This window comes from Tamandua tetradactyla, chromosome 18 (genome assembly GCF_023851605.1).
Source record: "Tamandua tetradactyla isolate mTamTet1 chromosome 18, mTamTet1.pri, whole genome shotgun sequence".
NCBI lineage: Eukaryota > Metazoa > Chordata > Mammalia > Pilosa > Myrmecophagidae > Tamandua > Tamandua tetradactyla.
Window position 1 is genome coordinate 76698571 of NC_135344.1, and position 27369 is coordinate 76725939.

Genomic DNA, 27369 nt, shown 5'->3' on the forward strand with positions numbered 1-27369 from the left:
AAATAAAAAGACAATTTACCACACCACAGCTCTTCCAGATATGCCTATTTTATCAGAAATTAAAAACTAGTAAGAGCTTAATATTTATGAAGGCTATAGCTGAATATAAAAATCTTTATAAACTCTTTTGGACTTCTACCTATTTGAGACAAACTATACCAGATTCTCGCTGTGCATTAGTCGTAGTAATAAGACTGCAGCCCAAGCTCCACTCTCCAGACATTCCAAATCCACTCTCGAAGCAGAGGCATGCCGCACCTGGACGGGACCTGGTCCTTCCTGCCCCTGTCCTGCCCAGCCTAGTGGAGAACAATTGTGAGATCTCCAAGTGGATCCTTCCAATGCCAGAGGACCGGTGGCTGGCTATGTCTACTGGCAGGGTAGCTGGCCCACTACTTCCAGCAGGCCTGGACGTCCGAGTAGAGGAGGGAGAGACAGGATGCAGAGAAATTCCAGGTTCCTCGTTTCAGAAAATGGAATACTATCATCTACCTTGGAAGGCTGCTGGGCTGCTTCATGCAAAGTAGACATGAAGTGCCCATACCATGTTGGACCTCTATCCTGACCTCCACCATTCTTGGGCAGAGAGGCAGGGAAGAAGGGTCAATATCTCCCTAAGTTCATCTCAGGAGGCCACATGGACACCACCAACCATTATCTCCCTGCCGTGGCAGTGAGCAACAATGGTTCTGATTACCTGTGACCCGACCCTGTCTCAAAGTCATGGTATGGACAAGACTAGTCCCTCTGGGGCAGTTTGGATCCCACTATGGGAGCAAGTAGTCTCAGACTGAATGAATAAAGGACCTTATACATACTGCCTGAGGATTTTAATGATTTTTAGCAGAGATATAACACTACAACTTAAACTTTTCTGTAATTTACAGACACTTGTTCCCTGGAGCTACTTTTGTGCAAAATAACACTAAAGCAATTCTCTTATATTTAGATTCTAAACAAAACTCTAGAAAATCCATTCAGTCAGTGGATTAACTAGTTTCTAATCTGTCTCATTATCATGGAAAAGAATCAAAAAGAAAAAGGCATTTTACCACATTTCACTTTTCCCAGACTTGGCTATTTTATTAAATTGCATAATTCATGTTTTCTTTTGTTTTTAATAGTTAATTCCAAAAACGACTTATGGAATTTGTTAGACGTGGAGGACAGTAAGTATTAGAGTTTGGTACAACCTGGCTAGGAGATGGAGACCCTGCAGAGCTTGGCCCTGAGAGATAAGGCTGGCAAGGAGGCAGATGTCCAGGAAGGAGTCTCTGAGCTTAACTAAGGAGCAGTGGAATGGAGCTCAACTCTGAAGCAAGGACCTAACTGGACTCAAAACCCAGAAGGAGGACTATTTTGCCAATAGTTAGGAAACAATTATAATGGAACACAAGAAGTGAGATACTTTCACTTGAGAGAACTGTCAATCTTCTTTCTGCCTGCTTAAACAGCGCGCTGGATGGGCAAGAAGACCCTGGTGGCGGCAGGCTGGCACATGCAAGGCATTGGCAGGCACCCCCCACCCAGGCTGTGCTCCGAGACGTGCTAGCTCTCTGTCCTCAGATGTCCTTAGAAGAGGGGTGTGCTAGGTGTAATTACTAGGCTCCTGTGCAGGGAAATGGGGTTGCAGAGCTTAAGTGATCTACCCCAGCTATTCAGCTATTAAATAATCGGTTGGAACTGTAAACCAGGAGGTCTGCGTCAACTGTGCCACAACCTGGGTAATCACTTGCGCTCTCTGAACAGCTCATTGAGCTCACAAACCAGAGTGTTTAAGAAAGTACTCAATGAAAACTGAAGCTTTTATTTTTCACTGAGACCTCGTCAGAGCATCTTGAGCTTTATACTTGGACAAAACTCAGCATTCTCAATGAAAGGCTGAAGTCTAAAATCAAGTCTTACTGGACACCTCTCTAGAATATGTGACAAATTCAGATCTGTCGATATGTAAAGCACTAAGGGAAAAATACTAAGGGGGTAAAAGAAAGAGATATTTAATGCCAGTGAAGTTTTTAAAAAATGAAATTATTTTGCTATGTCTCTAAGCAACAAAACCCACGCATTCTTGCACTCCGTGTATCACATAACCAAGCCGACATGCCCAAACCACCTGTCTCAGCTCGTGCCCACTCACTGGGAACACCTGGGTATTCAAATCTTACTAAACTACAATCTAGGTCGTGCTCTCCTTGGGGCCTAGATGGTGGATCTGGAACCTTTTCGCCTACCCTGTATTCAGGCTCAACTGCTTTTAGCAATTCCCTACACACTGCCTTTAATTTTCTCTTTTCTTAGCCTTAAAGAAAACAGGTCAAAGAGAAATGAAACGGATGGAACGGAATCTGGAACCCACTATAATTTTCAAAAATGGTATCATGTACATTATTAGTAGCATCAAATTACCAGTTAAGGACCTCACAACATCAGTTCTAAATTACCAAACTAGAAAACTTTGTGTACCAAGAAAGAGAACAGGCAAATGAAACCATTACTAGAGAGACAACTAGGAATCAGCTGTATTTATCTAGGGTAGGTTAATGTCACCGGAGGTTTCCTGTGAATCATGCTCTGTGGTTATAATGATAGGCATATATTTACTGATTACACACATCACTTTAGATATGTAAATAGAAGGCTCTCCTTTCTCTGTAAAGGTTCTAAGATTGTTTAATAACTACTTTATAACCACATATGCTACAACTATTCACAGAAAAACTAATATAAAACTATATGCAGGGTGGGCCACAGTGGCTCAGCAGGGAGAGTTCTCACCTGTCACTGGAGACCTGGGTTTGATTCCCGGTACCTGCCCGTGCAAAACAAACCAACCATCCAACCATATGCAAAAATGAAAACTCCCAGGAGAAAATGTAGGGAAGCATCTTCCAAGATCTTGTGGTAGGAGATAGTTTCTTAGACTTTATACCCAAAGCACAAGCAATGAAAAGAAACAGAGAAATGGGACCTCCTCAAAATTCAAAACTTTGTGCTTCAAAGGACTTTGTCAAGAAGATGAAAAGGCAGTCTACAATTCAACAATAAAAAGACAAACAACTCAATCAAAAAATGGGCAGAAGACTTGAACAGACCTTTGCCAAAGGATAAAACATGGGGCCGTGTGACATAGTGAACCATGGTTTGGATGATGACAGTAGTTAATCGTTCAAATGAAAGAAATGTTCTTACATGAACAAACGTATAACACTATTACAAGGTGTTAAAAATAGGGGGTAGGGTGGGCCATTGTAGCGCAGTGGCAGAGTCCTCACCTGCCATGCCAGAGACCTGGGTACGTTTCCTGGTGCCTGTCCATGTAAAGAAAAAAAAATAGGGGGTATATGGGGGGGAAAACCACACTAATACAAACTATGGACTATAGGAACAGTTAATACTGTAATATTCTTTCCTCACTTGTGGCAAAGGTACCAGACCAAGTGCCAATAATAGGGAGGTATAAGGGGTAAGGGATTTTTCTTTTTGGAGCAATAAAAATGTTCTAAAATAGATTGTGGTGATGAAAGGCAACTCACATTACACTGAGAGCCACCGACTGTACAGCATGGATGGACTGTATGGTGAATGACTAAAATTGTTTAAAAAAAAAGGACCAAAACACACAGACACACAAAATAACACAACAATAAACTATACGCAATACTGAAGAGAGCACTTACATCCTATAAATCTGAAATAACACTGAGAGTGAATATAGATCTTGCCTTTAGGAAAACAGACAGGAAGAACTATATGGGTAAGGTGCTGTTGAGTAGAAGATGGTGCTCTAGAAATACAGAGGTTCTAACAATTTCCCCCACATTGCTATCCACTAGAAAAAAGCTTCTTTCCTTCTACTTACAAATATTAGTGTTTCTGAAAAGAGGTTGCAAAGAGGATGTAGAGGTTGATAGAGAAAGAAAAGTCTTTTCACAAATCTGTGACAAATAAGATACATTTATGGCCTATAGTCACACTCAAACAGTTGTGGGTTTCTACATTAACAAGGTAACTTTGGATCTTTTTAACAGTAAAGTTTTATGAAGTAAGATTTTAGGGAACCTTACTTCTCTTAGATTTCTATTTTAGGCTAAGGTTCTGTCCAGTGAAATACAATACAAACCACATATATAATTTACAATTTTCTAGTACCCTAGAAAAAAATTTTTTTAAATAGGTAAAATTAATTTTAATATTAAGTTTTATTTAACATAATATATCAAAAATATCTTGGGGCATGCCCTTATGAAATTTATTTGTGCAAAGGAGAAGCTAAGCCTACTTATAATTGTACCTAAGAATCACCTACAGAGGACCTCTTTTATTGCTCAAATGTGGCCTCTCTCTAAGCCAACTTTGTAGGAGAGCTCACTACCCTCCCCTGCCACACATGGGACATGACTCCCAGGAATGTAAATCTCCCTGCAATGTGGGACAAAAATCCCAGGATGAGCTGGGACCTGGCATCAACGGACTGAGAAAGCCTTCCTGAGCAAAAGGGGGAAAGAGAGAAATGAGACAAAATAAAATGTCAACAACCTGAGAGATTTCAAACAGAGTCTAGAGGTTATTCTGGAGGTTATTTTTACGCATTTTATAGATATCTCTTTTTAGTTCACGGTATTGGAGTGGCTGGAGGTAAGTCCTGAAATTGTTGAAATGTGTTCCAGTAGCTTTGATTCTTGAAGACGACTGTATAATGATATAACTTTTATAATATGACTGTGGGGTTGTGAAAACCTTGTCTGTTCCTCCTTTTTTATCCAGGGTATGGACAGATGAGTGAAAAAATATGGGTAAAAAAATAAACAATAGAGGGGACAAAGGGTAAAATAAATTGGGTACATGGAAATTCAGTGGTCAATGAGAAGGAGAAGTAAGGGGTATGGTATTACGAGTTTTTTCTTTTTATTTCTTTTTCTGGAGTGATGCAAATTTTCTAAAATATGATCGTGCTAATGAATACACAACTGTGATGATCTTGTGAGCCACTGATTGTACACCATGTATGGAATATACGTATGTGAAGATTTATCAATAAAAATTAAAAAAAAAAATCTTGGGGTTTGCCCTTATGAAACTTATTTATGCAAAGGAGAAGCTAAGCCAACTTATGATTATGCCTAAGAGTCAATCCCAGAGAACCTCTTTTGTTGCTCAGATGTGGCCTCTTTCTCTAAGCCAATTCCGTAGGTGAGCTCTCTGCCTTTCCCACTACATGGGACATGACTCCCAGGGATGTAAATCTCCCTGGCAATGTGGGACATGACTCCAGGGATGAGCCTGGCCCTGACATCATGGGAGTAAGAGAGCCTTCTTGATCAAAAATGGGCTAGAGAAATGAAACAAAATAAAGTTTCAGTGGCTGAGACATTTCAAATAGAGTAAAGAGGCAATTCTAGAGGTTACTATTATGCAGTATATAGATATCCCCTTTCAGTTTTTGATGCATTGGAGTAGCTAGAAGGAAATACCTGAAACTGCTGAACTAATTCAATAGCCTTGATTCTTGAAGGTGATTGTCTAACAATACAGCTTTCTGGTATAACTGTGATTATAAAAACCTTATGACTGACACTCGCTTTATCCAGTGTATGGACAGATGAGTAAGAAAAACAAAGACAAAAAATAAATAGGGGGAAGGGGGATATGGGATGTTTTGGGTGTTATTATTTCACTTTTATTTTTACTTTTATTCTTATTTGTATTTTTTTTAGAGTACTGAAAATGTTCAAAAGGTCAATTGTGATGATTAATGCACAGTTATATGATGATACTGTGAGCCAACCACTAACTGTACAATTTGGATGACTACACAGTATGTGAATATATATCTCAATAAAACTGTATTTAAAATATATGATTTGAACATATCAATATTTAAAAAATCACTCGAGACATTTTACACTTTTTTAGGGGGTATCAAGTCTTCAAATCTGGCATGTATTTCACATTTACAGCACATCCCAATTCAGATTAGCCATATTTCAAGTGCTCAACAGCACATGTGGTTAGTGGCTGTGGGATTAGACAGCATAGTTCTAGGAGGAGAAAAAATACCACATTTATGTAAAACAAACAATCCGAGTACAAAAATACACACATGCCAAAATGGTTACAAATCTGGGGTGAATGAGTTAAAGAGGGCTTTGACTTTGTGTGCTACCTATATCCACATGGTTTGGAATTTTATAGCCAATGTGCCCTCTCATTATTTTTATAATAAAAAACCTACAGCATCAAATCAATCATCAGAGTCTTGCAAAGATCATCTGCATAAAACTTAACCCTTTTCTGATCTAGAGCACCTGAAAGATACAGAGACAATTCCAGTGTCCTACGGGAACTGGGTAGAGTGCCACCAATGCTAAACCAGAGTCTGATGGCCACAGCACACTGGAAAACCTGCGACAGAAAAATCCCTCCTAGCCACGCACTGCACTGTCATTACGAAGTCTACAATAAAAGTATACACAGAAACTCCAGCACCATTATGAAAAAGATCCTCAAAGTGAATAAGCAAGTATTCTAACACTAAAAAATACAAAACCCAAAAAGAAAAAATGGAGGAAAGGGTGCTACCCTCAGGACTTACCCCATAAGTCTGACCAGGAAATCAGCCAGGGAAGGCAGCTAAGCACACCACAAAGGGCAGTGTGACTAGTGAACTTGTTCATAAACTCCAGATTTAAGGGGGTAAAAAAAAAGTTCAGAGATAAAATGAGAACTTTTTCTAATCTTTAAACATTTGAGATAACTTTTGGTTCTGCTTACTGTTCACTACCAAATAATCTCAGCAAACATAATTTTCCTGAAGCTTTTTTGAATGGGGTCTAGTGTTTGGTGGGCTTAGTTTGTTACACACTGAGCAGTTTTACTGACTAACGTAATTGAGGAACCTAATGTTTCTCTTTATTAAAATTTTCCTTTGATGTTATTTGAAGATTTGAGCAAAAACTTTAAAAATATTATTGATAAAATTTAATGACACTTGAATAGTTAAAATAACATTAATGATCAGAACAAAAAATATTAGCTGCTAATAACATTTAAGAATATTTCATTATGTCTTTGAAACCTATACAACATTCATTTATACCTACTGCATTATAATGGATGGTCAGATTTGAGTTATAAAACAAGACTTATTCAGAAAATTCTTCTATTGTCTAGCAATCCCAGAAGTAATGGAGCTGATGAAGGTGCTCGCATGAGCATGACACTGAAAGAAACTCCCAAAGGGGCGCCAACTACCTCTGCCCAAGGTGATGAGAGCAGACAAGAAATGGGGGTCTGCTGCTGCTTACAAATTTTATATTTTGTTAGTGCATAATATAGATTTCTGATCATGAGCCTTTGAATTTAGCTTCTACAAAGTGAAATGAAAATATCTTCATGAGAATAAAGCTATCATATAAGAAAACAGAACATTTTACTGGAATTTCAGTATATCTGCCATAAGAACTCAAGTTACTCTTTGTTATAAAGTGAAATATTTATTTTATAAACTAAATATTCTGTAATCCAATTTCAGGTTTTTAATGGGGCAAAAGTACCTACATTTTCTGGTTTATTTTAATAATCAAATGATTAAACCCTCTCCACATATGAAAATTTCAGTTTCATTTTTAAAAGAAATCTTGCTTCCACAAGGATTTTAAGGGAAACATAGGGTTCAACTTGAACCTATGGTGTAGATGAGGAAAGGAGCCTAAATTTTATAATTTAAGATGACAAATTATATTTACCACCATAACATAAATAAGACTTTTCGAAGGAAAGAGATTAATGCTTAAATCTAGTATAGGTATTTGATGCTAACTGAATTTAACTGTAATAAATGGGTATTCTCTTTCACCTAAAATAATTTACCTGTATATTTGAATCTCCCTTTATAAACTTTGCTCCTTCTAGTATAGCCATATATGAGAATCTGAGTTGATCTGGTGTCTGAATAAGTCCCATTCGATATTTCCTCATATTCAGTAAAATCTGTTTAATGTTAATATCATCTCCTTTCTCCATCTGCAAGAGAGGTAAAAATAACGCAAGTCTTTGGTGTTACAGAGTCAGGAAACAGAAGCAACACAGGCTCACTGCTGAGATTCTCCCACAAGGGAACCCAACTAACAATAGCTAACACCGCCTCAGCTCACCCACCTCCCCCCATCTCAATGTGTTCAAGTCCTCCAGCCGATTCAAATGGATTCCACACCAATCAGGATAATCTCAGCTACCCGGGCAGTAACTGTTCCAAGGAAGAATTTATTGACCATCTCAGGCTAGTTTAAGGGTAAATCAGTTTGGATTGGTTTTCTTCTTTTAAGGAAAAAGAAAAGCAGTCTTGGCAGGAATGGGGCTCCATGCCCACCGCCCCTTTTCTTTTTCATGTCTGGACTGCAGCAGCCTCGTACCAGCAGTGGAGAAGGCAGGAAAAGCCTACATCCATGATGACACCGACAAGCTACTGCACCGCCTATGGACTATGGAACTGATATTAGAACACACAAAAACTTCGCCAAAACCAAAGCAAAAAAAAATTTTTTTTGAAGTTATGGTTGGCAGAGTATTTATTTGCCAGAATGCATTCCTAACAGGTACACAATCCACTTTTAACAGTCATCATTAATACAATAAATATTAACTTTTAAATGTGTCAAGGTTAGCTTTAATTTAACAATCCAATTTTCATTAAAGAGTATATGTATATGTAAAGTGGTAAAGCAATTTCAGCAGATGTGGCAGGACGCAAATGTTCCTAATTCCTACATTTCTTTGGGGATACATTATCTGAAATATTCCTCCAAGAGGACTGACCAACATTCTTGCTAAAATATGTTTCTTTACCAGGAATAACATCATTCAATTAACACAATTCACTTATCCAAGAGACTACTTTGTTCTAGCTGTCATGTTGACATAAAAATGCTCCAGAAAGTACAATGAAGCGTGGCTAATTTTTCAAGGACACACAGAGACTAACGGGAAGGAGAGACAACACAGGGCTGTGAAGTCGAGGTTCAGGAAACCAGTCTACTGAACTGTCCATTATTAATGATCTTAAAAAAAGTGCAGGATATAGACATTACGCTACAGGGAAAACCCAGGAAGAGAAGGTAGGGCCGTCAGGTCAGAGCTGCTGCAGCTGGGTGGGAGCCCATGGTAAACAGGGGAAACGACACAGGTTGGCTGGGGCATCTGGGCCACAGAAGCCCTCTGTGCCCCAAAGAACAGGAGGAGTACCCAGGATGGGGCCAGGAAAGGGTTGATAAAGAACAAATACATTTCCTGAGGGTACAGAAATGAATCTCAGGAGAATTACAGCAACAACAACATATTTTGAGTGCTTACAATATACCAGGGATGCATCTAAATGCTCTAAATGTATTACTCATTTAATTCTCACTAAAACCTGGTAAGGTTAAGCACTGCATTACCTGTAGTTTGTAAGTAAGGGAACTAAGGCAAGAATGGTGAAGTACTTATCCAAGAAGGAAGAAATTCAGTATCAGATAACAATTTCTATTTGTAAAAAGGGGAAGGGTACTATTATTTTTGTAATACAGAGCCATCAGAGAAAACAAATCTACTTGGAGATATCTACAACTATCTTTTAAAATAAAGTTAAACGTATCCCACCAATCACAAAAAAGAAGCAGTCAAAAGGGTAGAAATGACATTTTTAGCCTTATCCAAATAAAGCCAGAAGTTTAAAGTCTGAAAAGCAGAATTCTGGAAAACTGATACCAGAGTTTACTTTTGCTAGTGGAAACAAAAAAAATTGTTTTATTAAAAAAATGTTTTATCAAATCATAAGCACTTACTAAAACAAGACAGGTGTCCACCAGAGAGAAGGTGCCAGACCGCCCGATTCCTGCACTACAGTGGATCACTGCAGGTCCATGCTCAGGGTTCAGGGAGCCAGACTCTCTCACTTTAAATAAGAAATTGAGAAATGAAGCTGGTGATTCAGGGACTCCAAAATCTGGCCAGGTAGTATAATGAAAGTGCGATATTGTTCTGGTTTCACCACTCTAAAAAAGTGAAAATCAAGGGGAAAAGTTAGTCCTAATTTATTTCTCTTAAAAAACTATTATAGAAGTACTTTATGTTTTGCATAATGTTTTTAATCCTAATGGATTTTTTTCTGCAATGAATTTCCCATTTTGTTGCTGATAATCACTAATGAGTTAGGGAGAATTTTCTTCAGGGGAACTTAGAATATACTAACAATAGCTAACAATTGCATGCATATTACTTTTTATTTTTTTCACACACATTATCTCCCGATATGTTCTGAGTTCTTTCTTCATATGTTAACACAACCTACACAACAATCCTATTAAAACCCATTCTCCAGATGGGAAACTGAGGCAAAGGAAGGTTACACCACTAGAAATGAATGTCAGAGCTAGGACGTGACACAACAGCCTGGCAAGGAGCCTGTGTTCTTTAACCACTACACTGTACTGCACTCAAACCAAGGTTTCCTTTCACTCATACATCACGACAAGTGGGTCCTTTCATCTATTTTTTAAAAAATATCTACCAGTTCAATTTTACATTCTTTAATGATTTCCATTGTAAGGATTCTAAACTTGTTGGTTTTTTAAAGAATACAATCTTATCATTATCTGATGTATCTTTGAGATCCAGCTACACAGGCACAGAGAAGCAAATCAAGAATAAACTGAAACAAACAATCTGCATTTTAAATTGAAGTTGCTCTTCTAATTGCTTTATTTCCCTATGGTAATAATTTCCATCCCTCACTGATATGTTAAACTGCTTTACCAACATTTAAAATACTTCCTTTCTCATAAACTACCTGGTGTTCATTATAATTTCCAAGGTATTCCCGATGATCTTTATTTCTGACTAACCTATTATGAAAATGTTTTCCCAATTTACCTTTTGCCTTAAGGAGCACTTCTTCAGCTTATATAAGCTTCTTTAATGTAAATGAAGCAGCAGTTTTTTTAAGTGTACAATTCAGTAGTATTAATTGCATTTATTTTACACTGTTGTGGTATCGTTACCACCATTCATTACCAAAACTTTTCCATCATCCAAAACAAAAACCCTGGGCCCACTAAACAATAATTCCTCCATCCTCTCCCTCCCCCAATTTCTGGTTACTTCTACTCTACTTTCTATCTCTATTATTTACTTATTCTGAATAGTTACTATATAAATAGAATCATCTACTAATTTGTCCTTTTGTGTCTGGCTTCTTTCACTTAGCATAAAGTTTTCTAGTGTTTCAGCACATACCAGTATTTTATCCCTTTTTATAGGTGAATAATACACTACATTTTGTTTCTCCGTTCACCTGTTAATGGACACACATGGGTTGCTTTCACCTGTTGGTGACCAAATAATGCCACTATGAACATTGGTGTGCAAGTATCTATCCGAGTACCCGCTTTCAATTCTTTGGGTATAAACCTAGGAGAGGAACTGCTGGGTTATATGGTAATTCTATGACTAAGTTTCTGAGGAACCATCAAGCTGTTTTACTTAACTATACAGTAACCAATTATATACACCATAACCCACAGGTTCTTTATTTCTAGATTTCAAAATATTTCCTCTTAATATTGAAATTAAATGTGCTAAGTGAAGAAGTCAGATTCCAAAGGCTATATATATTGTATGATTCCATTAATACAACATTCTGGAAAAGGCAAAATTATAGGAAAGGAAACTGATCAGTGGTGGCCAGAGGCTGGGTGCAGGGGAAAGTTGACTGTAAACAGGGGGCCCAAGGAATTTCGGGGGTGATCGAACTGCCCTGCATCCTGCTTTTGGGGGTATTAACACAACTGAATGTACTTGTCAAACTCAAGACTGTACACTACCAAGAGTACATTTTACTATATGTAAAAAAGTGAGTAAAATTTACTGTATTAAAAAAAGGGAATTTTTAAAATTCCCAATTAAAAAGGCTAAACTATAGTTTCCCTTAACAACGCCTAAGTAAGTAAATGGCTAACAACAGAATACTCATAGGAATGGGCTAAAAAGGCTGGTCTTAATCAGCCAGGGTTAACTCGGCCACTCTTTCTTCTTATCTTTGTTTTACAATTGCAATGGGTGTTTTCAGCCCAGTTTTTGCTCACTGACAACTCCCCTGTTGTGCCCCGGCCCTCACCAGGCACCAGCGCAGCTGACCTGCGGCACAGAGCCGACTGACCTGGAACCCAGATGCCCCTGACCTGGGCGCTGGCCGATGGACCCCTCCCCCCCCCCAAATCTGCACACAGCGAGTAACCACTTGGCTCAAAGCACCTGGCTCCTCCACAGCCTGGCTTTTCTGTGCCTGTATAATTTGGCTTAAGACTAGTGGTCGTCTGAGTTTTTCCAAATTCAGGTCATACTGTCTTGGACACTCAAAGCCAGTTTCCAGAAGTGCTCATGTACTGTTTGTATAATACACTCTACCCACTAGTAGATTTTTTCAAGTCAGTGCTTTACTTCCCTTACAGGACCAGATCTTCTGAGAGGTTAATTTTGATTAATTTACCCCTACTGAAACAAGATTTCAAAAATACAGCCTTCAGAATCTTATAACTCAGAGATACAGGGGCCCACATGGAATAATAACAGCCATATGTTTACTACACTGGTAGAAAAGAAATGTTGATACATATGATAAGCCCCCTTCCCCCTTTCTCATGACGGAGAAAAAATGAGGAGGGGGTTCGAGGGTAGTGGGGGGAAGGGTTGCCAAAGGATACAGAGCTTTACATTCGGACTTTATAATTTCGGGCATACATCTTATTTCAGTGTCTGGGAGGCATCCTTTCCATGCCCTCCATCATCAAGGCCCACAGTTCCCTCTGTCCCAGCTGCCTGGCTGTCCTCACTCAGATGCAGCAGAGCTGCAGCTAAGTGGTGGCTTCAGACTCCAGCCAGCCTACACAGGCCTGCCGAGTTCTCTTTGTCACTGCACAACATTTCAGTGGTTTGCCTTTCTTCCCTTTTTTTTAAAAACAACATTTTTTATTTGAAATATATATGCAGAGGAAGAGCCAAAAGGGTGGCTTAGCAAGGTGTGGGATTTAGTTTGCCCTCCAGAGCAGCTATTAAATAGCCAGGAACAGTATAGAACAACTGCTGGGGCCACGTCAGTGACCGGACACACAGCGTACCCCAGTCTGGACCAGTGGAACAGCTGCAAGCCCCCCCAGAACCGTAAGCTACCCAAGTCATGGCGGCTGGCGCCCCTTCCCCACAGGCTGCTTCCCAGAGGGGAAAGGAAAGAGACTTTACCAGCAGCAGGGGCTGAGCCCAACCAAATGCCAATTGTGGAATTAATTCACAAATTCTGACTACTAAAAACAAGCCCCCCGGCTCAGCTGAACCTTGAGTAAAAGCAGAGGCCACTGATTTTTGCCCCAGCACAGAGAGGACAGGGATGACAGAAAAAGAAAAAGAAATAAAAAAAAAAAAGGTTTTTTTGGATCTGAAAAGGTCCAGACCCTGCAGGAAAGGAGATGGCACACAGGACCTGGAGATACACAGAGCAATGTACCAACTTAAGCTCTTGATTGGCAAACCTGAGGAACGGCGTCCTGCTCTGAAAAGGATTTTTCTTTTTCTCTTTTGTGGCTGTGTTTCTACAGCTTGACTGCCTTTGGATACAGTGGCAGGGCTTCTCAGGCTCCACTGCCCCAGGTACAGGCTTGTTTGAGAGTTTGTCTGGAGGCTGTGCCTTCCCCAGGACAGGGGTGGGGCCCAGCTCACGTGGAACCCCTCCCGCAAGGAACTAAGAGCTCAGGGTCTGAAAAAGTGAAGCATTAAAGCCAGTCTACAACTTCTCTTCTCTCTCCACCACATCCCAGCAGGGAGAATTTGCCAAAGTTAAAGGTACCGCATCATCTTATACTGGTGGGACCAGCAGGCAGACAAGCACCACATACCAGGCAGGATAGGAAAAATGGAGCACCCAGAGGCTTTATATGAAAGTCTTTCAATCTGCTGGGTCTCACCCTCACGTAAAACTGATGCAGATGATTTTTTCCTCCTGACAGAAGGCCAGTTTGGTCGGGGAAGATCTGACTGGGGTCTATAATACCTAAGTAGACCCTCCTTAAGGGGGAAAGAAAAACACACCACACAGGCAGGGCAAGAAACAAGAAAACAAGAACAGAAAAATTCTGATCCATTAAACAAAACCTGAAGCTAGAGGACTAGAATAATCCGAACTGAATGTCAAAGAACAGATAGACAACAAAGTCATCCAGGAAGAATATCCTTGGGGGAAAAAAAACTTGAAAACAATTTCCAGAAGAAACTAATTAAGGTAATTAAATGCCCAGATGCCAGCAAAAAAAAATAACAAATCACACTAGGAAAATCGAAGAAATGGCCCAGTCAAAGGAACATATCAACAATTCAAATGAGATACAGGAGCTGAAACAATTCAGAATGTTCAAACAGACATGGAAAACCTCATCAAAAATGAAATCAATGAATTGAGAGAGGATATAAAGAAGGCAAGGAATGAACAAAAAGAAGAAACTGAAAGTCTGAAAAAACAAATCACAGAACTTATGGGAATGAAAGGCATAGTAGAAGAGATGAAAAAAACAATGGAAACCTACAATGTCAGATTTCAAGAGGCAGAAGACAGGATTATCTTCAGATGTCCTGGACATCTGAAATCCAACAAGCAAAAGAAAACATAGGTAAAAGAGTGGAAACATATGAGCAGGGACTCAGGGAACTGAATGACAACATGAAGTGCATGAATGGGTGTCCCAGAAGGAGAAGAGAAGGGAAAACAAGGAGAAAAACTAATGGAGGAAACTAGCACTGAAAATTTCCCAACTCTTATGAAAGATTTAAAATTACAGGTCCAAGAAGTGCAGCAGACCCCAAAGAGAATAGATCCAAATAGACGTATTCCAAGACACTTACTAATCAGAATGTAAGATGTCAAAGAGAAAGAGAGAATCTTGAAAGCAGCAAGAGAAAAGCAATCCATCACATACAAGGGAAGCCCAATAAGACTATGTGTAGATATCTCAGCAGAAACCATGGAGGTGAGAAGACAGTGGGATGATATATTTAAGATACAAAACGAGAAAAACTGGAAACCAAGAATTCTATATCCAGCAAAACTGCCCTTCAAAAATGAGGGGGAAATTAAAACATGTGCAGACAAAAATTCACTGAGAGAACTTGTGACCAAGAGACCAGCTCTGCAAGAAATACTAAAAGGAGCACTAGAGTCAGATAAGAAAAGACAGAACAGAGAGTTATGGACAAGAGTATAGAAATGAAAACTCCTGTTTGCAGATTATATGATACTATATGTTGAAAACTCTGAAAAATCCACAGCAAAACTACTAGAGCTAATAAATGAGTACCGCAAAGTGGCAGGTTACAAGATCAACACTCAAAAATCTGTAGTGCTTCTATACACTGGTAATGAACAATCTGAGGGGGAAATCAAGAAAAAAATTCCATTTGCAATTGCAACCAAAAGGATAAAATATTTAGGAATAAATTTAACTTAAGACACAAAAGACCTGTACAAAGAAAACTACAAGAAATTGTCAAAAGAAATCACAGAAGACCTAAATAAATGGAAGGGCACACTGTGTTCATGGATTGGAAGACCAAATATAATTAAGATGTCAATTCTACCTAAACTGAATCTCAGATTCAATGCAATACCAATTAAAATTCCCAAAACTTAGCTTTCAAACATGGAAAAACCAATCACCAAATTTATCTGGAGGAGCAGGGAGCCCCGAATGTCTAAAAATATCCTGAGAAACAAAAAGGAAGTTGGAGGCCTCATGCCACCTAACTTTAAGGTTGTACAGTGGTCAAAACAGCATGGTAGTGGCATAAAGACAGATATACTGACCAATGGAATAGAATACAGTGTTCAGATAAAGACCCTCTCATCTATGAACAATTGATCATTGATAAGCGAACTCGCCTGGTTCAGAACAGTCTCTTCAATAAATGGTACCTAGAGAACTGGATATTCATATGCAAAAGAATGAAAGAGGATCCATATCTCACACCCTATACAAAAATTAACTCAAAATCGATCAAAGACCTAAACATTAGATCCAAGACCATAAAACTGTTAGAAGAAAATGTAGGGAGATATCTTATAAAGCTTATAAAAGGAGGTGGATTCCTACACCTTACACCCAAAGCATGAGCACTGAAGAAAGAAAGAAAGAAATGGGAACTCCTCAAAATTAAACACTTTTGTGCATCAAAGAACTTCATCAAGAAAATAAAAAGATAGCCTACACAATGGGAGACAATATTTGGAAACGACATATCAGATAAAGGTCTAGTATCCAGAATTTATAAAGAGATTGTTCAACTCAACAACAAAAAGACAGACAATCCAATTACAAAGTGGGCAACAGACTTGAACAGACACTTCTCAGAAGAGGAAATACAAATGGCCAAAAGGCACAGGAAAAGATGTTCAACTTCCCTGGCTATCAGGGAAATGCAAATCAAAACCACAATGAGATATCATCTCACACCCACCAGAATGGCCATTATCAATAAAACAGAAAAGGACAAGTGCTGGAGAGGATGTGGAGAAAGAGGCACACTTATCCACTGTTGGTGGGGATCTCAAATGGTACAACCGCTGTGGAAGGCAGTGTGGCGGTTCCTCAGGAAGCTAAATATAGAATTGTCATATGACTTGGCAATACCATTGTTAGGTATCTACTTGGAGTACAAGAGGGCAAGGACACAAGCGGACATTTGCACACCAATGTTTATAGCAGCATTATTTACAATTGCCAAGAGATGGAAATAGCCAAAATCTCCATCAACAGACGAGTGGCTAAACAAACTGTGGTGTATACATACGATGGAATACTATGCAGAATATTTCATCAGATAGAATAAAGTTATGAAGTATGTAACAACACAGACGGACCTTAAGGACATTATGCTGAGTGAGATTAGCCAGAAACAAAAGGACAAATACTGTATGGTCTCACTAATATGAACTGACATTAGTGAATAAACTTGGAGAATTTCATTGGTAACAGAGACCATCAGGAGATAGAAATTGGGTAACTGGAGCTGAAGGGATACAGATTGCGCAACAGGACTGATTGTAAAAACTCAGATATGGATAGCACAATACTACCTAACTGTAATATAATTATGTTAAAACACCGAATGAAGCTGAATGTGACAATGATAGAGGGAGCAGGGCTGGGGGCACAAATGAAATCAGAAAGAAAGACAGACAATAAAGACTGAGATGGCGTATTAGTTAGGGTTCTAGAGAAACAGAATCAACAGGGAACACTTGCAAATATAAAATTTATGAAAGTGTCTCACGTGACCGTAGGAACGCAGAGTCCAAAACCCACAGGGCAGGCTGCGAAGCCGATGACTCCGATGGATGGCCTGGACGAACTCCACAGGAGAGGCTCAATCGCAATACTAGCTCACTGTGTGACCATGTGCAAGTCAGCTGACCCTTGGCCCTCCTGTTCTCTTCTGAACAAAGGGGTGCTGGACCACCATCTCATCTACTAAGGATTAATTTTACTCATACATTAATATAGACCGCATATTTAAAATGTTTTCTCCATGAAATTATGTACCTATTGAACATAACCATTTTGTTCTACTGTTGCTATTCTTTTTTGCCCAAATCGATCCAGCCTTTAATAGTTCATAATTATCGGAAACATAATAATGTTAAGTCTCATAATTCTTTATCATGTTTGTGTTTTAATTAGGCAAAGAACCACGGCCAGCTGAAGTGCTTGCTGAGGGGAAAGGGAACATGGAATGGGTAGTGGAAGAAGGTAGTGATAAATATGAACTTCGACCACGTGATCAGTTACAGAAACAAGGACTGTAATGCTGTTTTGTTCATGTTATACTATTTAAGTTGTAAGATATCAAGTTTAAGAATGAATGTTGCCCAAGGATTTGCACCCCATTCTGGAGAGATTTAATGTGTTTCCAGTTATATGCAGGACAGTTGAGTATTGTCAGGTAAAAGAAAAAAATGTGTGCTTATTTGTTTTTATTTGGAAATTAAGTATGGTCTAAGGTGATATATATATATATAGGTGCCAAGTTGACAAGGGGTGGACTGTCATGGTTAGGGACGGGTGTCAACTTGGCCAAGTTGTGGTGCCTGTTTATCTGATTGGGCAAGCGCTGGCCTGTCTGTTGCAATGAGGACATTTCAAAGGATTAGGTTATGATCACATCAGCTACATCCACAGCTGATTCCATTTGTAATCAGCCAAAGGGGAGTGTCTTCTGCAATTAGTGATGCTAAATGCAATCATGGGAAGCCTTTTAAGGAGGACTCAGAGGAGACAGGTTCCATCCTGCTTTGGCTGGTGAGCCTCTCCTGTGGAGTTCATCCAGGCCATCCATCGAAGTCATCGGCTTCGCAGCCTGCCCTGTGGATTTTGGACTCTGCGTTCCTACGGTCACGTGAGACACTTCCATAAATTTTATATTTGCAAGTGTTCCCTGTTGATTCTGTTTCTCTAGAGAACCCTAACTAATACAGATGGTATAATCTAGGAATGCCTAGAGTGTATAATGATAGTGACTAAATGTATAAATTTTAAAAATTGGTTTTGCATGAGGAAGAACATAGGAATGTCATTACTGCAGGGTGTTGAAAATTGATAGTAATTAATATTTTAAAATTTTAACTTATGTGAAAGCAAAAAATGTTTATTTGGTACAAAATTTATATTTTGACTAGTGCATTTCCTAATATAACTTATGTAGAAGGCTTAATTGAACACCATAAGTACATGGAACCCTGAGTAGGGCATGAGATTTTGTTGGTTTGTCCAGAGTGATGCCCCAATAACTCCCAGAGTGATTTGAACATTGAATAAAAAAGTATTTGCAAAGTCCCCTCGGGGGAATGGTGAGAAAGGGGGAAAGTTCAACTTCCCCAAGTTGAATTCTTGATATTCTCACAAGAAGTGCAGACAACCAAAGTTATAGGCCGAGCCCCCAATCTTGGGGTTTGTTCAGATGAAACTTAACCCTACAAAGGATAGGTCAAGCCTACTTAAAATTAGGCCTGAAGAGTCACCCCCAAGAGTACTTCTTTTGTTGCTGAGATGTGACGTCTCTCTCCAGCCAACACAACAAGCAAACTCACTGCCCTCCCCCCGTCTACGTGGGGCATGACTCCCAGAGGTATGGACCTTTCTGGCAACATGGGACAGAAACCCTAGAATGAGCTGAGACTCAGCATCAAGGGATTGAGAAAACCTTCTCGACCAAAAGGGGGAAGAGTGAAATGAGACAAAACAAAGTGTCAATGGCTGAGAGATTCCAAAGAGAGTCAAGAGGTTATTCTTATGCATTAAATAGATATCACCTTGTTAGTCAAGATGTAATGGAGAGGCTGGAGGGAACTGCCTGAAAATGTAGAACTGTGTTCCAGTAGCCATGATTATTGAAGATGACTGCATAATGATACAGCTTTCACAATGTCACTGTGTGATTGTGAAAACCTTGTTTCTGAAGCTCCTTTTATCTACCTTATCAACAGACAAGTAAAGCATATGGAATAAAAATAAATAATAGGAGGAGCAAATGTTAAAATAAACTTAGACTGAAATTGTGATCAATGAAAGGGAGGGGTAAGGGGTATGGTATGCATGAATTTTTTTCTGTTGTCTTTTTATTTCTTTTTCTGAATTGATACAAATGTTCTAAGAAATGATCATGATGAGGAATACGCAACTATGTGATGATATCGTGAATTAATGATTATATATGTAGGATGGAATGATCATATGCTAAGAATGCTTGTGTTTCTTTCTCATCATTTTTTTTTAGAATTTAAAAATTAATAAAAAAAAGGAAATACATATGCAGAAAGTGATAAATTTCCAAGTACAGTTTAACAAGCAGAGAGCAAATTTCAAATATCATATGTTCCATAATTTCAGGTATTTTCTGCTCGTTGTTCTAATACACTAGAATTTAAAAAGAATATCTATATAATGAATAAGTAGTCATAATCATTTGTTAAATCCTAACTTCTCAGTTACAACTCCTCCCTCATTGGATCATTCTCTCAACTTCAGGTATATTTGGGCAATCAACCTTTTAACTTCTTCCTGTTGAAAAGGGGTGTCACCCTTATGGGGTATGGAGATGCAACTAGTTCATGTTCTTTGAGAGTGGTAGCTCTGGATTTCAGGGATTATCTGGCATAGGAACAATCTGGAGGTTTTAAGTTTCTGAAAAATTGAACCGAATAAGAGAACTTTCATAAAGCCTCAGATAGCACCTTGGATATTCTTTAGGGTTCTCAGGAATAGTGCTGGTTGGGGTGTGGCATGATGTGGCAATCTGCAATACCTTGCTGAAGCTTGCATAAGAGCAACTTCCAGAATGACCTCTCAACACTACTTGAAATCTCTTAGCCACTGAAATCTTACTTTGTTTAATTTCTTTCCCCGCTTTGGTCAAGAAGGCATTGCCAATCCCATGATGCCAGGGCCAGGTCACTTTTCCTTTTAAGGCAAAATCCCATTTACATTTTTGAAGGAGAATTCTAATTTCTAATTATAATTAAAAAATACATACAGTTCTCTGGCCCAGGCCCAATAATTTTTACACTTTAGGTATATAGAAGGCACCAAGGTTATGTTTCTAAAATGGAATGCTTTCACTAAGCCTCAGTTTCCTCACCTAGAAAATGGGCTTAATGACAGTCCTTACCATATCAGGTGGGTAGGGGGAATAAATGAAACAATAAATGTAAAGTAACTGACATATGCCTGGGACATGGGAAAAGCTTAAATGATTATTGGCTATTTCTGAAACAGAATCATGTCTTCAGTAGCCCCTACGAATCTCTAGTCAAATGTAAACCTCTCTGCATTTTCAACCTCTTTAGTTTTTTTCTTTACACCTAAAGCATCGCTATGTTTGTCAACCCTCTCTCTTAAACATATTTTAAATCTGCACCCTCAATATCCCTCCCTGCCTTAGTTTAGCCCCTCACAGATTATTGTCAGGATCATAGTTCTAGCAGAGTTAAATACTTAGTTATTGAAACTTATTTTGAAACATAAGCAGAACCCAGGACATCAGGAGGAGAGGAGTGGCAGGAATAGGTGAGCACAGAGGCCAAATTTTAAGTAGAGAGAACGTCCTACACAGATCCCTAGGATAAGGGTGACTGAGGGTGGGCATGTCCAAGACACCTGAGGGGACGAAGCCAGAGACTTTGAACATGGATTTTTTCTAAGGGGTGGACAAAGAAGGGTTTTGAGTGTACAGTGGGAGACCACACCTGTGAGTCAGGATGGCCAGTCAGGTGGTGAGCTGTACAATGTAGGTGATGCCAGACAGAGGACAGGACCAAGGTGGGACAAACTGCTGAAATGACTGTGGACATTTCCCAGCTTGGCATCATAATAACTAGACACACATCCTGTTTGGGGTAATTCTAGAGGGACAGGGAAATAGAGGACAGTCAGTACCACAATAGTATTCCTGGAACTAGAACTTTAAGCTTAAAGGGCGCCAGCAATAATATGGAAAATAGTGAAGGGGAAAGAAAAAGAAAAACCTTTAAGACAGATAAGTGCTGTGGATGACCTGGGATTTTAAAAGCCCCTCAAAAGTATCTCCATAGCTTGAGTCTGGGTACAAAAGTTCATATTCTGGGCTCTAAGCAAGACACTGTAATAGGCTCCTGGAATGCAGCTTGACTGCTCCATTAGCCTAGAGGACAGCTTTGGCCCAGACCTTCTAACACACACAATTCTGACATGTTTAGAAGCAAACTCGTTCTCTGCAGTCCAGGTGTCTGGCTGCAGATATCTGACTGGCTATATTGGCTATCATCTTCCCACTTCATTCTGGCCCTCACCCACTCTTTGCTATTGCTTTCTTCCTCCATTTGTCCTTTTCAATTGCCTCTTGCTCCTGTAGTCCTTCCCAATTCATTAATGTTACAAAGGAAACAGAAAAATACGAAGTGTAGGCCTACACTACCACACTGATTTAGCATTTATCCCCGGGCTCTTAAATGACTGCATGAGGCAAGCACATTACTGCCCACATTTTATAAAACTGGGATAAGAAAACTGAGGCACAGGGGTGAAGAGACATGACCCCAGGCATGGCAGAGTCAGGAATTAAACTCAGCAAAGAGTCTACATTTTGAACCAAACGTAATCCTGCCTCCAATATGGAAATGCTACTTCGTTCTTTTAAGCTTCTTACTAAAGATTGTGGACTAAACAAACTGTGGTATATACATACGATGGAATATTATGCGGCTTTAAGACAGAATAAACTTATGAAGCATGTAATAACATGGATGGACCTAGAGAACATTATGCTGAGTGAGTCTAGCCAAAAACTAAAGGACAAATACTGTATGGTCCCCACTGATATGAACTGACATTCGAGAATAAACTTGGAATATGTCATTGGTAACAGAGTCCAGCAGGAGTTAGAAACAGGGTAAGATACTGGGTAATTGGAGCTGAAGGGATATAGACTGTGCAACAGGACTAGAAACAAAAACTCAAAAATGGACAGCATAACAACACCTAATTGTAAAGTAATCATGTTAAAACACTGAATGAAGCTGCATCTGAGATATAGGTTTTTTTTTGTCTGTTTGTTTGTTTGTCTTTTTTTTTGTACTATTATTATTATTTTTATTTTATTTCTCTATATTAACATTTGATATCTTTTTCTGTTGTTTTGCTAGTTCTTCTTCTAAATCGATGCAAATGTACTAAGAAATGATGATCATGCATCTATGTGATGATGTTAAGAATTACTGATTGCATATGTAGAATGGAATGATTTCTAAATGTTGGGTTAATTTCTTTTTTTCTTTAATTAATAAAAAAAAGATAATAATAAAAAAAAAGATTGTGGAGTATACTCACAAAGCGGTTATTTTATTATTGTGGACTCTGCATCAGGCTAGTTAGAAATCCAGCAATCACAGTATTGCTAGCAACTAAACCACAGTGGCTGACCAACTCATGGTGGTTTCAACTTCAGAATGATGCTTTGAAACCAATTTTCCTTTACAATGATTAGCATCTGTGGTAATTAGGCTCAGGTGTCAACTTGGCCCAGTGAAGGTGCCTAGTTCTGCTGCTGTGGACATGAGACAATGGCATGTGAAGCTCATCTGTTGCTGATTACCTCCTGCCGTAGGCTAGGAGGCGTGCCTGCTGCAATGAATGATGTTTGACTTAATTGGCTGGAAGTTTAAATAAGAGAGCTCAATGTAGCACAGTCCTAACAGCTCAGCATACCTCATCTCAGCACTTGCAGCTCAACTCAGGCCTTTGGAGATGCAGAAAAGAATCACCCTGGGAAAGTTGCTGGAACCCAGAGGCCTGGAGAGAAGGCCAGAAGAGATCGCCCTGTGCCTTCCCATGTAAGAAAGAATTTCAGTTGAAAGTTAGCTGCCTTTCCTCTGAAGAACTATACATTTTCAAGTAAATAAATCCCCTTTTATTAAAAGCCAATCCGTCTCCAGTATGTTGCATTCCAGCAGCTAGCAAACTAGAACAGCATGTTTTTCAAAAGACTTAATCCTATGTCATTAGAAGTTAGGAGACCTTGATTTCAGTTCTGACCTGTCGCTTATCAACTGAGTAACCTATGGAAAAATTCTAAAACCTAACAGGTTTCAGTTTTTGGTTGCTGTTGTTTCACCCCCCCTCCCCGATATGAAATGTAAGGTTAATAAGAATATTTATCCTATCCACATTACAGAAAAATACTGGAAAATACAGGTATATGGGAAAGTGCTTTGCTATCAAGATAAGCAAAAATACAAAAGCCCTTCTATTTATTATTATTTCAGGTATTCTCAACCCTCAGTTAGGACTGTTTCAGCAACAGGGAAATTCATATTTGCCGTCCTCCATCTAAATCAATTTTAAAGCCATAAGCAGAAAAGGTACCTGGGATATATAGCAAGAGATGATTCAGAGAACTATGAGAAACTTGTGGAAATGCATTCTGTTTTTGGGAATGAGCACTGTACAATCGAGTATCAACAGTTATTTAAGTATCTAAATGCAGTTTAAGACATATGTGAATGGAATGGCTGGTGCAAAATAAATACAGTAATGAAGTTATAAATGAGACTAAGCCTTATAATTCCCAACCCTGAGCATTCTTAGATTACCCAGGAGACCACAAAGAGCTTAGGGTGGAAGTTGCAGAAGTGGGGCCAGAGGCAAACCAGGACCTGACCTGAAGCAAGCGGCACAAACCTGTGCCTAATGTATGCAGAAAAAACTGAGAGCTGTCCCAGGAGAGCAACCATAAAAAGTATTTCAACACATCTAAAACATACTTACATACACACACACACACACACACACACACACACACACACACACACACACACATAAAACCTCTTTTCCATACAGCTTTTTTGAGGGGTTGGGGTGAGGTCAGGGGTGGCTAATGAGCACATGTTCATCATTTTATTTACTTAATGGTTAACTGAAACAATATCTCATTTTATAGACTAGATATATTCCTGAAGTGACTTTTGGCAAAACAAATATTTTCCTATTGTTTCTAACAGGACCTCCAATTCTCTCTCATTTTATATTTTCTAGCTTATTCTAAGTACAGCACAAAAAGGGGAGAAAAGGTCAACAGGAAAAGGAGAAAAAATGTCTTGACCCCCAGCCTGACAACAGCAGTTAACAATCCACCATCTGTATGCATCTTGACTGAGGACCAAGAAAAAAATTACTATATTTCAGGAAAAAAAAAATCCAAGTACATGTTCTTGAAACAAGATGCCATATTTATTTAACTATTCCTTCTAATTCCACCATGACAAATTTCCACATGGTGACTCAATATTCTCAGCATTATTTTCTGGGATGGTCACCACTCTCCACAGCAGGAGGCGTGAGAAGCCAGCACTTCCTGGGGCTTCCTCTGGAGCCAGTGCTCCACGTTACAGCTTCATGTGACTGCAGGTCCCCACTGCACAGAGAAGCGGGGTTCAGGGAGATGGGCAGGAGGCCAAATCGTAATTCTAAGGAGCAAAGCTGGACTGAGACCCAGGTTTGCTGGATTCTAAGGCCCTGTCTCTATTAATTCTTGAGTATTTTTAATAAATTTTCAATCCCCAAATACTAACCTGAACTTTGAAATCCGTAGGTACTAAGGTTTTTAAAATAGTCCTCAGGGAGCTATCATATATAGAAACACACTCTAAAAACAAATGGTTATGACTAGATTACTATTACAGATACAACCCAAATGTTTGTGCCACATCAAACTTCAAATCTAATAAGAATAATTCATAAAATTATCATACAAAGTCCAAACTTTGGGGCATAAAAAGAGTCTTACATTAATATCTTCTAATTGTAGTAAATATACTGTATAATATGATTTCACATCTTCTGACAAGAGCTTCACACGGAATCCTGTTTCTTTAAACAGCATCTCTCGGTCATCTTTTGTTGGCCAGTACTGTGCACATTTAACCTAAATTAAAAAATATATATGTTATTTTTTTTTTTTTAGTTTACAGACATTATGAAGCCATAAAATATTGAAAAAGGAAAACAAATCACACATATACACATTATATTTTTCTCAAGCATCCAAACGTCAGAATAGTTATCACTCTATTAGATGTTTAATATACTTTAATAAGATTGATAAAGATTTGTAAAATGCTCTTCTAATTTATAAATTAAAAATGCCATAAACAGATATGATGTTGATAAAATTAAAAATGAATGCTGTTTCTAAAGCATGATAGCCTATATTTTGACAACACGGTGGCATTCACTTTATGTTCCTAAAAGTACCAAATTCCAATAAGAATCTTATCTTCAAACAGTGCCAAAGAGGCCTTATTTCAGAATTGCTTCCAGAAATACCTATGAATTTGTTACTAAATACTACAAACCCTAGAAATAATTGTATATTTACTTACTAAAATTAAATCAGGAGAGAGAATCAGAAAATACATTCCCTTGTCCTAGAGTTGCTACATTTTGACAGAACTACCAACATAGAATTCAAATTTGTGACAATAAAAGAATCTTTCCAGGGCAGGTGATGGTGGCGCAGTGGCAGAGTTCTCACCTGCCATGCTGGAGACCTGGGTTCAATTCCCGGTGCCTGCCCATGCCAAGAAAACAAAACAAAACAAAAAGCATCTTTCCAAAAGTCAAAACCTGAAGCCAGCAGACTGAGGCAAGGTGAGATAAAGAGTCAACTACCTAGGAAAAAAATCTCAGAAAAACATTCTTTTGGTAATTTCTTCTTTTCCAAAACACAAACAGCTATAAATAAATTATAAAAATGGTAAATAAATGAATAATGTTTCAAAAAGTGCTAAAACATTTTAAAAAGGATACAGGAAAATGAAAGTGCGTAAATGAGAATTAGTACTCAGAAATGATGTGACAGAAGACAGAAAAGAATTATAAATAATAGAACTAATAATTTCAGAATTGAAGATTAAACTAGAAGAAACAGGAGAGTAACTAGACAACAGATAATGCCTTATGAGAAAAAGGAGGAAATTTTTAAATTAAGCAAGAAATGCAGAGAGAGAAATAAGATTAGAGAGAATATAGAACATAGGTAAAGAAAATTCAACTTATGTATAATAGGAGGACCCACAGACAAAAACCAAAGCAAGCAGGGGAACAGAACAAATACTAACAACTTTAATTCGAGAAAACTTTCTTTAAAAGAAGAGAAAAACCTGTGACAAACTCAGGGATCTGTTCTGTAACTACTTGTTGAAATGTGCTTGGAAAATTATTGCTTTTTTTTTCCCCTTTGCTTTGCTTTGCATTCCTTCTGGACTACAGCCCTGCATCCAGCCCCACTGTTTGGCCTGGGCACACCTAACACCACCACCACTGGAAGGACTGAATGACACTCACTGCTTCTGTAAAGTGACATCTCTTGGGTTCTTGGTGACTTTTTAATATGCATACTACTGATAGCCTGAGCAGTTTCTAGGGTATCCCTAAAGTGAACACGAAGATCTGAACATCCTAATCTGCATGATTACATAGGGTTTTCTGAGCAGTTTCTAGGGTATTCCTAAAGTGAACACGAAGATCTGAACATCCTGATCTGCATGATTACATAGGGCTTTCTGAGCAGTTTCTAGGGTATTCCTAAAGTGAACATGAAGATCTGAACATCCTAATCTGCATGATTACATAGGGTTTTCTGAACAGTTTCTAGGGTATTCCTAAAGTGAACACGAAGATCTGAACATCCTGATCTGCATGATTACATAGGGCTTTCTGAGCAGTTTCTAGGGTATTCCTAAAGTGAACATGAAGATCTGAACATCCT

General features: G+C 38.7%; 1 protein-coding gene across 4 annotated transcripts in view; it reads right to left on the bottom strand.

The window, feature by feature from the left end:
• PTPN2 (protein tyrosine phosphatase non-receptor type 2) overlaps positions 1-27369 on the bottom strand; it is a 120059-nt gene that overhangs the window by 11835 nt on the left and 80855 nt on the right. For all 4 annotated transcript variants that reach the window (XM_077136050.1, XM_077136048.1, XM_077136047.1 and 1 more), the window contains 3 exons: positions 25387-25524; positions 9822-10031; positions 7870-8022 (listed from right to left, as the gene is read on the bottom strand). In XM_077136050.1, the coding sequence (XP_076992165.1) occupies positions 7870-8022; positions 9822-10031; positions 25387-25524 (501 nt within the window). The remainder of the gene's footprint in view (positions 1-7869; positions 8023-9821; positions 10032-25386; positions 25525-27369) is intronic.